This window comes from Pleurodeles waltl, chromosome 7 (assembly GCF_031143425.1).
Source record: "Pleurodeles waltl isolate 20211129_DDA chromosome 7, aPleWal1.hap1.20221129, whole genome shotgun sequence".
In the NCBI taxonomy this organism is placed as follows: domain Eukaryota; kingdom Metazoa; phylum Chordata; class Amphibia; order Caudata; family Salamandridae; genus Pleurodeles; species Pleurodeles waltl.
In genome coordinates, this window is record NC_090446.1 from 1329689971 (window position 1) to 1329706089 (window position 16119).

General features: G+C 41.4%; 1 protein-coding gene across 1 annotated transcript in view; it reads left to right on the plus strand.

Annotated features, from left to right (window-relative positions):
- GRIN2D (glutamate ionotropic receptor NMDA type subunit 2D) overlaps positions 1-16119 on the plus strand; it is a 1291669-nt gene that overhangs the window by 1163431 nt on the left and 112119 nt on the right. The window contains exon 12 of the mRNA XM_069200679.1: positions 11146-11378. Coding sequence (XP_069056780.1) covers positions 11146-11378 — 233 coding nt within the window. The remainder of the gene's footprint in view (positions 1-11145; positions 11379-16119) is intronic.

The window sequence follows — 16119 nt, forward strand, 5'->3', positions numbered from 1 at the left end:
GTAATATCTCACCAATTACTGTATTTGTATTCAGCCATTTTCAGAAGAAAGACATCCAATTTATTTAAAAAAATATCATACCAAGCCATTAGCTTTTTGTGTATAGCCCACCATCCACAATTTCTTCTAACTAGAGAGTGCAGATTGCTCATTCCTAATATATTCTTCCTTCTCCTTCAGTAAAAGTGCTCACGTTTCATCCATTCTGCCCAAAAGAAGCCTTTGTGTGTTTAAACACTAGAGCAGTATATTTTCTGTAACACAGACCTGGCTTCAAGGCACAGCAGGGCACTTCACAGACAGCATTTATATCGTAGCACGAGCATCACTGGTGAGTGGTGTACAGAGAACTCTATGGAGTATCAGGTCCACTTGCTAGCTGAGACCACCCAACCCTGTCTTGTCACTGGGAAGGACACTGTATGTGTTGCTTCAATAATAGTTTGGGTAAAAGAAGCTGACACTCTTGTGGGATCCTTAACCTTAAGAAAGTGGATAAAGTTTCTTAGTATGGCTGTGTGGCTGAGTCTTCTCAGATTCTGCTGTTCGGAAATATGCTCGGGTTGTTATCTATGACTGTCATCACTGCCTGCATCAGGAGTCCTAAAAAAGGTTAATGCAATTACAGTATTTCTGGAGGTTCAGATTTGGGGCCTGGGTTGGAAACACATTACAGAATCCCGAAGCTGAGGATAAGGGGTTAACATAAAGAGCTGTCTGTCACCATGAAGGCATTTCAGAGTGTGACGATGTCGAGTTGTCTTACTAGAAGAAGATGGGTCTTTAGTTCAGTGGGAAGCAGAGTGAGATGATTGAGCAGTCTTTGGTTGTCACTTTTGCATAGGCAAGGTCTCTGCAGGAAGATGGATGGACTGGGCAATCTGATACTCTGGAATTTTCCTGTAGGGCATTAGGATATGGGCCAGTTTTAAGAGATGGATGGGCTACAATGATCCAATCATACCTAAATGGCCACATTATATTTATGGCCTCTTGGACTCTAAGGCTAATTTAAACTTTTTTGCCAGGACTGGTTTTGTTTTTCGGTCTGGATATGGGCTTCAGTCAATTGCAGTCTGCACAGGTTAATTATCAGACGTTTCTGGAATCTCTAGTGTTTGGTGTCATCTCTCAGAATTAGGTTCGGTTGTGTGTAGTTGTGTTGTGTAGCTGTGTGTGTGACTTTGCTATGTTTTTGTCTCACATCCTTCACACAGTTGTATGGGAAATTTCAAAAGCTTGTGAAGTAAAAGTTATGTTTTCCGATGTTTGCCTGATAATTGTGTCTTTGGGACAACATATTTCGCAAACGATAAGCTGGTTGAGAAAAAGTCTGCATGCACATGCCACTGTGCAGAGTAAACGTCTTTATAGAATTGTCACCATTGCTGTGTTTTTTTAAGTGAGTTATCTCATTTATCTCACAATGAATGAAAAATGAGTTTTGGAATATGCAAGTTTGGCATGAGTGAATGCAATCTTAAACCAGGAAGCTGAGAATGGTGACAGCCATGAACTTTTCAAACTTGCCCTTTCTTAAAAAAGACCCCCTAGATTCTAGTTTCAAGAAGCAGCAATGTTGGTAAAGAGCTGGGGGAAGGATTTCTGTAAGGGAATGATCGGTACATGGTGACAGCTGTTGGAAGTAGGTGTTGAAAATGATAGCAGAAGGCACATGTTTTAGCTGTGAAATAGAATCATGCTGACAATCCAGCCAGATTCACCAGTAGTCACAAATATCAAATCAGTCATTGGACACTTTCACCGTTATCAAATTTGAACTTTCCCAAAATGCAGCCTTATATTTAGCTTTCAGCTGGCGCTCAAAAAAATGAGCCAATCACTGGTCACATTTAAATAAAAAAGGAACTACCACTAGCATCAGTGTTTGTGATCTTTGAAGCAGCTACTCTCCATTGCATGAAGCATGCCAAACAATAAGCCACATTTGCTTCAATACCAGCCAGTATAATACAATATAAGAGTGTGGTAATAAACAATGAACTACAGGCTCAGACAGGAGCATAGCTATCATTAGTTCAGCAGGTGTAGTGTGAATTGCTTTCGGTGTCCTGATTTTGACTCCCCCATCAGCCCTGCTTGAATTAAATTCATTTGGCATCCTTACTAGACCTCTGAGCTCAGGTGATTCTTTCTACCTAGACAAAGGAACATATGTCCCCTCTACAATTTGAGGGGTATCTCCACACAAAAAATGCTGGACACGTGGGAAGGAAAGATGGCTCTCACAATTAAAAGGAATAAATATTAAACAGTACTGTGATAAACTCCCACTGGTAGATTTACAGCTTGTTTCCAGTCCTGGACGTTCAGATTACTATTGTAATGCATCATCAGAGTTTTAGTCTTGCCTTCCTTCAGAGTACTTTAGAAAGCTAAACTATCAGCTTGCTGTGAGTCCATTTTAGTTTGCATGGGTTTAGGAGTTTAGCTTAGCTAGGCTTGCAGGCCTGTATCCTTTTACCTAGATAATATGCTCTGTTTTTATTATTCGTTTTTATTCATTTTAGCATTGCTCACATTTTAGAAGAAATATTTGTATTTCATAATCAATTGTGAAAGCGTCATTATCAGTAATGTATGTGTTGGATTGTCATCATGTTCTTTGCTTTTTGTTGGACAAGAACAGAATGCAAACATGTGAGGCATTTGTTATGATATTGCCGACACAAGTTTGCACACACAATCTAACATATAGGTACATACCCTTGTCAGGATGTCTGCACGAACATTAACATGTGTCTTATGAAAACATCTTGTGAGACCAAGGCCATAAGAGGGGGTTCCACTCAGGATATTCCATCTATACTGCACATCACTTTGGAGCAGACCTCAGCCTTCGTGCATCTGACTGAAGGCTGACCTTGTCCTAAGGTAATGGGGCTTGGGGTGCTTCTCATGGACATGGACATGGCATGGGAAGATTAGGTTTATCACGCCTTGCTCTCTTTAGGGTAGCAAATACACTTTAGGGAGGAATTAGCATATTCATGTTTATTGCAATATATTGGGGTTGTTCATATTTACATCGCCTATTTTCACAATCATGCTTTAGCTACTTGTCATTATCCTAATCATTGCAGCTCATGCATTTTATTGCTGATTGCAGTCTCTTCAACAAAATGTATTGAAAACTATCCTGTATCTTCTTTCTTGTATGTGTGGATGTAAGAAACTTATTGCAATCGAGACAAAAGGATAATACTTGTTCAACCACGATTTTCCCAGAGATTTTTCCAGAGTCGATGCGCTAGCCTGCCAGAAATCATCTTTACTATTTGTATTTTTGTGAGGTGCTGCTAGAGAGCCGGAAGGATTGGGCCTGACAGCTGCCAACTGGTGTAGGAGTGACTCAGTCTCCTAGAAGCAGAGGTGCTGCCACCCCTAACCCAGCAGTTTCGTAGAGATATGAGAATCCTTAAAACAAGCTTCAGATAGTTTGCAAAAGTAAAGTTCAGGTCTTGCATATACATCCCAGAGATACATGATAATCTGGACACCCATCAAACATTTGCAAAATGTCACTCTGTCAGATGTTGCTTAGCTTGTATTTGAGTAATTGATTTATTCTGTGCATACTCAGTGAAAGTTTGCATACCCACATACCCACATCTGCTTTATGATTCTGAGGTGGCACCCTTTGATGAAGACTTCAGTGGGCTGAAAATTCAGAAGCTACCTTTTTGTTGCACACTATTTAGACTTGGTTTTTTTGCACTTTTTATTCACATGCTCTAACAATAATATTAATTGTTATTACAGCTCTTGACCTGCATTTGTTATTTATTTATTATTTAAATTTTTTATTAGATTTTAGTGTTTGACTGGAAAGAATGCCAATACCACAATAATTTCTTCTTACAAAAGCAATATCACGGTTCACATACCATCATTCACAACAATATATTATACAGATTCAAGTAGATAAAGAGCCTTCATGGGTTCTGATCAGTCCTTTTACACAGCTGACATAAAGGTCTAGGAGCATAACATAATACAGACGTAATACAGATATCCATCATTATGAAGTAAGGTGGTGTGGACCAAAATGAGACAGAGCAATATTAAACAAACGTCTTTCCTATGTAACATGATAGTGTGAGACTCGGGGAGAGGCAGCCAAGATGTAGCATGGTACCTGAGGAGATCAACTTACTTTCAGTGCAACCTTCTCACAAATAGGCCATTGAGGAATGTCTAAATAGAGTGATTGCACGTGACAAGGAGCCAGTTATTTCAGTCAGAGGTCCTGGTGGGGTAGGGTCATGGCAGGAAGTGGGAAGAGATGAAAGAAGAAAAAAGGGGGAGAGGGACACAAGGAATAGAAGAGAAAATACTCTTTAAAAGGGGGGCTGCATGTAGGTGTGCATTTCTTTTGGGACAGTGTTGTGGTATGCTATTATTAAATGCTATCCTCTAGCAGCAGGAAAGGAGATCAGTCAGTTTCAAACACGTCTTCCTTATCTTGAAATCTGTAGATCATTTTCTTATAGGATGCTACTTTGTACATCTCTGACAACAATTAGTCGTCTCTGGGTAGTTGGGCTGCACTCCACTTGCATACTATACATATCTTCGCAGTGGTCAATGCTGTTGATAGCAGTCGCCTTACATGGGTCGAAGAGTCAGACAGATCAGTATAGTCATTAAGCATGATCAAGGTCTTTTGTAGTGGTGATGGGAGGTCAGGTTCTGAGTTTAGGGTGTCGGCCATAAGGTCCGATAGTTGGGAGATGGCTGGGCAATCACATAGAATGTGTGTGATTTTGCAGTCCAGTTGTGTATATTTCCAGCACTGTGAATGATGAAGAAGGCCTGAGGTGGTGAGCTTTTGGGGAGTCCAGTCCCAGCTTTGTATTGTTTAGAAGAGACAGAATTTCATTCATGCCTACTGTGGCCGCCTGTCCAACTCTGCTATCACTTCCTTCCCATCATCATTGGTGTATTGTATTTGTAAAGTCTTTTGCTAGTGTGTGTCGAGGTGGGACATCAATGATTGCGAGTAGAAATATTGGATTATCAGGTTGTAAAGTCCTGATTTCAGTCTTTGTATGTGCCACAGGGTATGAGGTATTGTGTAATAGGTGAGATTGGTATGATCCATGGTCGGGCCCCAGGGTACTCTTCAGGCAGTGTTGAAGTTGGGTGTCTGTGAAAGGGGTAGCCGAAATTCCGAAAGTGACTAATGTTTTTAATTCCCCATTGTGGATGATGTCATTTAATGTCATGAACCCCTTTGATCTCCAAATTGTCCATGAAATTGGGTGGGTGCATGCTTAGTACATAGGCGAAGCAGGGGCTATAACCATCTTGACAGCTTATGTTCTTCACCGGAGGGAAAGGATAAGGTGTAACCATTTCTGAAACTCACCATTAGTTTTTCCAACAAGGAGGTCAAGGTTAACGTTAACCATATTTTCTAACCTTCTATTGATGAGGATACCACAATATTTCAGCCGGCATTGCTTTTAGTGAAATGGAAATCCCGAGATAAACGCGTTAGTGGTGGTGCGTGACATGGGGAGCTCTTCACACTTGTCCCAGTTAATCCTGTAGCCCGATAACCTAGAGAAGGATGGTATGAGGGGCATTAGGTCTGGCAAGTAGCTGTCCCAATCCATAATCATAAATAATATGCCATCTGCATATAGGAGTATCTCTGCAGTGGGGTTGCTCTCTATCCTGGAGTATTGATGTATGTCATCTGCTAGCAGTTCCATGGCCAGAGTAATTAGGGGGGGGAAAGAGGGCAGCTGTGTCTGGTCCCTCTTCTGACTGGGAAAACATCTGACAGGAAGCCTTAGCAGTTGACTTAAGTTGTCGGGTAGGTATAGAGCTATTGTATATTCAAGATAAAGTTTTCCCCTGGGCCAAAATGCAGTAGCACCTGAAAAAGATATTCCCATTCTATTCAGTCAAACGCCTTTTCAGCATTTAGTGAGAAGGCAATTGTGACATCTGGAGAGTCTTTGGAGAGCCAGAGTAGGTAGTCCAGGATGCTAAGATGATTACATATTGACCTTCCTAGGACAGATTCCACTTGGATGTCATGGATTAAATTTGGGATGACTTGTTTGAGTCGCGTTGCCAAAATACTCAATAGGAGAACTGTAATCACCAGTGTGTCGTCCCTGAGGGAAAGCAAGCTGTTCTGCTCTGCTTCCTGGAAAGTGGCATAGAGCAAATCCACTGCATTCCTTTTTGGTCCATTGGTATAATTCCACGAGGAAGTCATCTTCTCCTAAGGCTTTATTTCATGGTAACTTAGTTCTGGCCTGGTCTACCTTCTCCTTGGTGATCTCACCTTTAAGGAGATTCCTGCCTTTCTCATTGAGACTGGGAAGATTTAATTTGGCAAAAAGTGCAGTTATGTCATCTGCACATTTATGAAATTTGGAGCTATATATGTTTGTGTAGAAAGCGCCAAAAGTGTTTGCAATACCTTGAAGGTCGCAAACTATGTGGCCAGTGTTATACTTAATCCCCGCTACGGAGGTCATGGCTTCCCTTTGCTGTAGTTGCACGGTCAGGAGTCTTCTGTCCTTCTCACCCTGTTGATAGTGCCAGGCTTTGAACTTGTAGAGGGCATATCCTGCTTTGGCAGTGTAGAGCAGATTAAGCTCCATTTAGGCCTTCTCTAGAGTGCGTCCGTTCGTCAGTGATGGGTTCAATGTATAAGCACTTGTACAGATTTTAATGTCCATTTAATGGGGTTGCTGCCCGTTGCCTACTGCCCATCTCTTATCAATTGGCCTGGTAGTGCAGCTTTGGCTGCGCTCCACAGTGTTTGGGGTGGTGAGAGAGACTCTCAGTTATCATCTAGATATGAGACCATGTGGACTTGCCATTTTTGTTTTTTTTGTGGGGAATCATGTTGTATCACATTAAAGCAACATGGCTTGCATATCACTGTTTGTTTATTATAGTCTAAGCTTAAGTGAATCGGGGCATAGTCTGAACTCTCTAGAGTCCTACAATCTTTGATGCTTGATGGGGCCGAACAAGAGATGAGGAAGTTGTCTAGTCGAGATTGTGTGCCATGGACCGGTATTGCACACAATTTGAAATGAGTATTCCTTATCCTTCGAATTTAGCAAGCTCCAACTTGTCAGAAAGGTTGTGGTCATCACACAGAGTCCCGTAAAAGGGCTCTCTCTGCTTCACTCCATCAGCCTATGGAGCCTGTTTAGTGCAGGCTAGGGTATGGCGCCAGGTATCAGTCTCATCTCATTACAATGTGAGGTGTGGCAAGTTCAGTTAGTGGCCTGTGGAGATGAGGAAGAAAGGCAGTCTTTGGGCCTCTGGGGCCATATATCAAATCCATCCTGAGAGTCCTAGAGCCAATCTTGAGTTTCATTAAAGCAAAATTACTGTCAGTATCTGTCCAGGGCTTTGTATATAAGGATGCCTACCTGACATTAACTGGATGTCTAGTGGAACCATGGGTTCCTGGTGGGGGAGAGGCATCCTGAAATTTGCAGCTATAGATAATCTTCCCCACCCAGTTTATTTTATGTTTGTCAGCTTCTGAGGAAGAAAGGTGGGTGTCTTTTAAGAGGGTGATGCCCATTTATTATGAGCATAGGTAAGTCAGTACTCCTTTTCCTTTTCACATACTGAGTCACCCCGTTAACATTGAGAAAGACAATGGTAAGTGGCCAGGGTGATTTAATGTAAGATGTTCTATAGGTGTTCTATGACATGGATGTTGAGTTCTAGGTGATGCCGGTGGAAGCCATCCAAGGTGAGAGAGGGTGTCCACACAGGTATAGCTAATATATATGGAAGCCTGGTGGGGGGAAGTGTGGTCCGCAGGGGGAGGAGGAGGAGAGAGGAAGGAGGGTATGGGACTTCAGGCAGCAGGGAGATGAGTAGGATGGGCCTCTGGGGAAGACAAGGGCTGGTTATCAGAAGTCTTTAGTGGTTGGTAAAGTGGAGCAGTCAGTATGTGGAGAATAGTGGAGATGTGATCAGTCCTGTGGTGTTAACTGTCTGTGGTGGGTGTAGGTCCTCCATGGTGTCCTTGATCATCAGGTGATAGTGTTGGGTGCAAATGTAGAATGATGGTGCCCTTGCTAGAATGATTATTCTGGTTGCCAGGCCGCTGAAGCCATTCAAGGGGCGGTCCACATAGTCAGGGGAGTGGTGTAATTGCAAGTGTCCTGTGAGCTACAGTGCAGTCAGGCTGGGGTGGTGGGGGCGGCAAGGAAGGCATATTAGTATGTATCCTCCTATATGACAGTTGGGGTGAAGGTAGGGGAGCGGATGTGAGAGAATGTCATCCGGGTTAGATAATTGTTTGGGTCTGTGTTTGGTGGAGTAGGCAGGTGGGGGTAGGGTAGGTTGGTGGAGGGGGTGGGGAATGCAAAGCGGGTCACAGTGCTCTTTGGTCCCTTAGGATGAGCGTGGTGAGTGGCAAAGGGAGCGCATGGGAGGGTATGATTCAGTACTGGTGATTTAAGATGATCCAGACCTCAGAGGGGTGGAATAGCTAATCTAGTGGTAGGTAGTATGGCACTACATAAGAGGACAGGAAAGGGGTGTGTGGCTGCAGAATGCAAGACCTGGACGTTCTCCCTCGTCAGTGCGGAGCACAGTTGATTAGAGCATGGGAGCATTGGAGCTTTTACATTTTGTCAATATATATAACAACAGAGGATTACACAAATTCTATGAATTGTATGATCATTAGAAACATTAAGAACATTAGGAACATTTGGGTGGTGGTAGTGTGGACCGTGTAACACAACAGCATCATGGTACATTATAATCGTTCATAGGAGGGGTAGGGCAAGAGCAGGAGAAAATCATTAGGTTGGGGTGGAAGAGTAGCAAATCTCAAACAGGGACCCTCCCTGTAATGAAGGGGCAGGGAGATATGAGGGATACGGTGGAAGGAGGGACAGGAGGCTTGGATGAGTGATGGGGTTTGTTTGTGGGGAGAATCAGGGGTAGGATTTGGAGGAACAGAGCATAATCATTCTCCTTATATGTTACTTATCTCCATCTGGGTACAGCAGTCTGCTGGAGGAGGAGAGTTCCAAATGTTGCTCAATGGAGTGGACCATATGGATCAGCCCGTAAGGGTGTAAGTTTCAAGAAGGATCTAGATTTGTCCTTGTCTTCAGAGTGGGTTAAGTCTTCCAATGTTTTTATTGCTTTTTCATCCTCCTGTGGTTTCCGGTTGGGCCAATCTTGTTTGCATCCTCAGTGTGGCGGATCTTGTGGGAGGTAGTTGTTCCTTCCATATGTGCAGCACAGGAGCGTGAGGTGATCATGCTGGGTCATCCAGGGAGTCCAGAAAACATTGTAGTACATGTTGGTAGTGAAAGTCTTTTGAGCACCTATCCATGGTTATCCACATAATAGCGGGTTCCAGTAGTCCGTATTTGATATCCTACTTTCTAAGCTGGGGGCAAAGAGGGAGGAATTCCAGCTGTATGGCATTTGTATTGGGGGAGACGTTCGCTGCAGTGTGGCTCTGATGGCCATCCAAGTCATATGGGTCATGTTTGTGAGCTTCTAGTAGGATCGCCAGGTGTGTGAGTGTCATAAGAGAGAGGTGATAATAGGACATAGTGATGCCATGTGCTCCAGGCAGGCTTGTGTCCTCTGTGCAGTCTGGATTTCGAGGGAGGGGGAAAAGGACAATCCAGTCATTTTAGGGATGAGGTTGAGGAGAAATGCGCACATCTCTGCCTGTTTCAGTTACTTGGGATTCCCATAGAAGCTGATATTGTCCCACAGAAAGCAGTCGTCCATGTCAATGAGCTTTCATTTGTGTGCACCTACAAGGCCTGAGACAACAGCCAGATGCGGGCTCATGATTTTGAATCCAATGAAGAGCTGGTGCTTCATTTGGACTACTTGGGCAAGGGCCCGGAATTGGCTCAGTCCAACACAGTATTAACCACAAGGCAGGAAGATATGAGCGACCTGTGCTCATTTGACCCCATGAAGGGGTAAATCTTTGCGGGCTGCTAGGTTGGGTCTTGCTGCCCCATGCGGTTCCAGCCATGAAGAGGTGCTCTCTGAGGCCTGGTAGAGTCCCTGTGAGGAATGAGAAATATTGTCACCATCGATCGGGATAATTCAGGGCCACCACAGCATAGTTGGGAGTGCTAGGTCTCCACGATCCCTTTGTCCCTGCACGGCCTGGGCAGCGGCATCCGCAAAGACGGCCTTGTTTTAAAGCACGGCATCTACATCACAGGCAAGGAGGGTCTACATAGGAATCCATATGTCTGAGATTGCTGAATATATTTGGGATATCTGTGACTGAGTGAACTATTTTTAAAGTTATCAGGGCCATAGAATAAAGTACTGCTCTGAGATTTTGCATGGTGTAAATATTTCCGCAGTGACAGTCCTGCTGTGAAAACATGTAAAGCCACATCTTTTGCTTGTTTGTATTTGTGAATATCAAGATGATACACTGTTTCAAGTTAGATCTGAAAATCTCACCCAGACTACATCTTTTTCTATACATTTTGATAGTTTGTAGTACTGGGTTTGTACTAGGGAGCAAGAAGCTGCAATTTCTAGAATGTAAACTGCTCTGAGTTAAAATGTAAAAAGTGGCTGACATCGGACAACGTGTGATCTTTGGTGTAACCATAACTCAGAAATTCTCGTTCCACAGCAGAATGTGGTGTAATTCATAAAGATGCATTTCATGAAATCACACAATTATGTTTTCGTACAAGTATGTCTCTCATGAAATGTCTCATTTTTCAAGAACTTTCTCCTTTGATACGTAATTAGCTTAATTTTTCAGAATAAGTGAAATAAAACTCCTGTAACTGGTCCACTTTCAAAAACTACATTTAGGTGCTTTTTACCTTAATGGTTAATATTTATGATTTTTTTTCTCCCACAAAAGCTAATTTAAAAATTAAGCACATTGGATGGATTTTAAATTGGCGAAGTTTTGCACAAAAATTCATGAAATGTTTGTAAAAAAAGTCTCACATTTTATGTAAAGATTTTAACTGGGCCTGCAATGAGTATTTGTGAGTGTTTAGCAGGAATGTATTTCTTTAAATCACACTACATTTGATGTATTATTCACACTTTGTTTTGGCTTGCCAGAACATTGAGACTGTTTGATGTTACCTCCAACAGATGAAATCGAGATGCTGGAGAGGCTGTGGCTCTCGGGCATCTGCCATAACGACAAGATCGAGGTGATGAGCAGCAAGCTGGACATCGACAACATGGCGGGTGTCTTCTACATGCTGCTGGTGGCCATGGGCCTGAGTTTGCTGGTGTTTGCCTGGGAGCATCTCATCTACTGGAAGTTGCGTCACTGCATGCGTCACTCTGGAAAATTGGACTTCCTCCTGGCCTTCAGTAGGGTAGGTACTACAAAAACATCTTTAAGAGGAACACTGGCACATCCTTTAGTATATGACAACGTATCTAAATATTACTCTTCACTTTCATTAAAGGTGAAGTACCACTCAAACTGTTTTTCCATCATTGAATGGCCTATGATGCAAAATTCAAGAATAAGCCTTTAATTATATTAGGATTTTTTTGCAGTATATCTTCTGTCAGTTTTCCCAAATTTAAGTGAAAAGCTAACATTTGGCAGCCACTTCTTTCTCCCTCTTTGATATTCTAAAAACAAATCAAGGTGTAATAGGTAAATTATACTTTGTTTCTTTATGTGGCACACTCGCTGTGAGGCATCCACATAGAGGAACAAAGTATAATTTGCCTGTTCCACAAACAATACTTGGTTACTTTATGTTGCTGCATTAGAATGAATGTGCAACATAAAGAAACAATGTATCATGTACCTCTGTTCCAGTTGAAATGGATTTGAAAATCATAAGTAGAGAGAAAAACAGTGTGAAAGAAATCTCACTCACCAATCAAAGTCTGAAAGTTTTTACTGACAAAAGAAAAACAAGCATTTGCAATGCAGTAGGTCTCACATATGCTTGAGTTAAAGCTATTGGCGTTGTAAAATCATAACTGGACTTTTTTGCCACATAAATTGGTCAATCCTGCTTCATAATTTGGTCTCTTTCTGCCACATAATTCCAGTGGCCCTGCATATAACTAAAGCACTTCCATTCACTTTCTTCCTCTAGCTGTAGCCAAAAATGAAAAAGTTGCCATTTAGCTTCCTAATTTAAATCTGTCATGCTAATTCCAATAGAATACCACTTTCAGCAGCCCACCATCAGAATTGCTGGCTGGCTAACACAATTCCCAGAAAAAGACACAATACAGCCACGGAGGAGTAACACGAGAAACAAACTAGAAGGGTCACCCAAACATATCAAGAGTGTTTAAACAGTCATAGTGGAATAAGGATGTTAAGTTGGCTTGAATCATGGTCATAACTGCAATAAGGAGAGATTAATAAAACATATAAACTTATCATGTAAACCCAATAAAAACCTTTATCAGAATTGAACTTTTGGCATTATACTGTAATGCTCAGAACAGCCCCCACCTCAATGAAATACCATTTGTAAGGAACATGGTCATGTAACAATATAGTTAACCCCGAAAGGGCATAACCACATGAAAACAAAATGTCAGAAAGTAATCCACTGTAACCATATATTTAGCTCCTAGAGGGTAATACATATTTCTAGGGCTAGCAGGGCTACTGCAATGAAATTACAAATAAGGCCTTTAAAACACAAACTTCTCCCAGCTGTAAAACAAAAGTTACTTCCACAAGAGCACTTAAAATGCACTAAATGGTGGTAGGGGTTGGGACCCAAAGATGATATAGACAGAAAGAGCCCACTGTGGTGAACGTTTTGAAGGTGGTCCCATTGTCCTCGGACCACCACAGGCTGAGTTATGAGCAAAAATGTTTTGTAAAAGTAATGCCCTGCAAAGCATCATGGGGTGAGTTTTCGTGCCTGCGAATATTGTATTATGTTGCTTGTAATGCTCAGAACGGACACCACAATACAAATAGCACTTGTAAGAAACATGGTCATATAACCATATAGTTAGCCCCTAGAGGGCATTATTACATGAAAAGAGAATGGCAGAAAGTAATGCAGTGTAACCATATACTTAGCTCCTAGAGGGCATAGTGCATTATACATTTTGAAGGCTAGCAGGCCTACTGCAATGATATAACAAACAAGGCCCCTAAAACTAAATTACTGCCAGCTGCAAAACAAAAGGTCCAGCACTGAAAGAACTGAAAAAGACACTGAATGGTGGGATGGTGGGAAGGGGTATTATTTTGCGGTCCCCACTAACCTAATGTGGGGACCCAGTGATGATGTAGACAGAAAGAGCACACCGTGGTAAATGTTTTGGTGGTGGTCCCATTGTCCTAGGACAACCACAGACTGAGTTATGAGCAAAAATGTTTTGTAAATGTAATGCCCTGCAACGTATTATGGGGCGATTTTCTCTGCTACGAACATTGTACTAAGTTGATATGCTGACTGTAATGTTTAGAACAGCCCCTAGAGGATACCACAATGAAAATAGCATTTGTAAAAAACATGGTCATGAACCCATCTCATTGTGTCATATGGGATTTATATTCTGGCAGACGTTCTATTAGTCACTGTTGTGACGAAGTAACCCGTCCGCCGAAATCTAAATCAGGCCCAACATCTCTGCTAATAACAAACCTGTAATGAAAACACACACGAGAGTTGTACTCATATACAAACTGTTGCATCTTAGCTACATAGTTAAACAGTAAGATTACAAGATGTGCCCACATCTAGTTTCAAATTTTGCACAAGGCATACCTCAAAATCAGTTTTTTTTTAGTGAATGGTATGTATTCAATATAAGTGTAAAAAAATGGGACACCACACATACTACGCCTAGCCGATTAACTTGGATCAGTGTGAGACTGTAGTCATTACTTAAAAGTTAAATACAACCCTGGTGATGATACTTCCATGTGGAGTAATAGATTGTCTTTTTGTCACATAGTATATCTGTAGAAGGAATTGAAGAAAAGCTTCCTTTGCAAACTCTCTCATTTTAGGGTGTCTTTTTCTTCACAAAACCCTCCAGTTTGTCCCACACTGTATTAGCAGTGAGATAGAAAAAGTGCTTTTTTGGCAAAGTCTACCACTTGCCAAAGATTGACATTGATATATTTTTGGAAGACTTTTTCCATAAAACGTTTTTGTGGAATAATGCTGCCACCAGGGGTTATCTTAAATCAATTTATAGAGAGTTTCTGTCAGCTTTCATGTATTAAAAAATCACCATCTAGAAATTCTTGAAAGTAGTGCCAGTTTTAAATAAAATGTCATTAAATAGGACATGTCAAGAGTTTTACGATTTCACGCGCCTATGTAGCTTGGAAAGGTACATCAATCAATCAACACTCGCTTTCCTTAAACAAAATAGCAAATAGCAATACAGAAGCTTCCACTAAAACGTTGAGTAATTTATCATTATAGTCTCAGAGACATGTCTAGAGACAGTTTTAATTTCAAGGTGCTCACCCCCGTCTGTAGCTTCTTTACGTTCAGGCAAGAAGGCTTACATGTGTATATTTGTGCTTATCCTAGAAGTCACTGAAAAGCCCATAAGCCTCATTATGAGCACTAGTTTTGGAATTTACTGCACATCTTAAAGTTCTCCTTTCATATTTCACATGGGAAACCTTGAATACTGTGAACAGAAAACAACTGCTAGAAAAGTGGGAACATCCATAACATTGGTTGTGTATTGCTCTGATACTGCACAGTATTCTTCATTCTGAGTAACGCACTCTGCGGTCTAAAAAGCTACCAGGAGAACTAGGACCACAGAGAGTAACCAAAGTTATCATTGATCTGTTTCTTTTCTGTCAGCACCAGCCAAGGGCTTCCAAGCCTACACCTCCAAACACAACTACTAACCATTACACTTTCATGAAGAATGCTGACAGTCTCAAATTCTTCACTAGCAAAAAATGACTAGTATTGCTAAAAGTAGCCTTTGTTGACCACCAGATGGCAGCTAGTTCTGTCAGTGTAGGTGGCCTGATTTTATTGGCTGTGTCAGCTGCATTTGACATTGTCAAATTTGACCATCCTGGTGGATCATCTGACAGCCATAGATATTACTGTCTCATCCAATGAAGGGTTTCTGTCTTTTCTATCTCAACATTCTTAATCTACTTTCCTTAGCACCTCCGTTAGCTTTCAGTTGGAGTGTATATATATTGAGTTTCTGGCTAACTTATATGTTCATTGCGCTGCTCCAATTTAATTCTATTAATAAACACTAAACTACTCAACAGCAGTATAGCATCTGCTAAGCTTCCTTGAAAGGGCATTGTAACCGACTATCCCATCCGCCACAGTACAAGTGCTATGGCCTATACCAGACTGGTAATACAAAGATGGAACATTGGCCATGTTTGTGATGGAGTATCCCAAACCCAAAGTGTCTTTGTCCTGTAGCAAAGGATATTGCTCAATATTAAATAAGTCACCCCTAGATCGTGTATTGGAAGCCCACAGATGGAGCTTTTTTTTAAAACAAAAAACACCATTAAGATGAGACACATGTAGCTCCGTGGTCATTTTTTGAATCCATACATGCTATGTATTTTTTGGCGCACCTCAGGGAGTGTATTGGTGCTAACACCACATGAGTATATCATTGCAGCAGAAAATATAATGAAAAATGTGCTCAGTACTTTATTGCATCATTCAAATGAACAAACATAAATCCCAAAACGCTAGCCAAGGAAGTGTTTCCCCATATACCTGGAGTCCAGTAACACCAAATGTAGGAAATTAGGGGCCAGCTGTACTAACATTAGGAATACCGATTTCCTAATTGTGATTCTCTCCGAATCGTAATTAGGAAATCGGTATTCTTAATGTACTAAACTCTTTTTAGTTTCATTATTAACTCCTAGTGGGGTGCAAATCTACCTACTTCATGCATATCAATAAGGTAGGTTGCAATTTGCTACCCATTAGAAATTGCAGTCATCGCAGAGATGTTGGCTTGCTGGGCTCACCACCATGCCTGTGATTGATTTTTTTTAAAGCTTTTTTTTTTTTTTTTTTTTTTAACGCAGCTTGTTCCTATAAGGAAAAGGATATGCATTTAAAAAAATGAAACTTTGCATTTTCGTTTTTT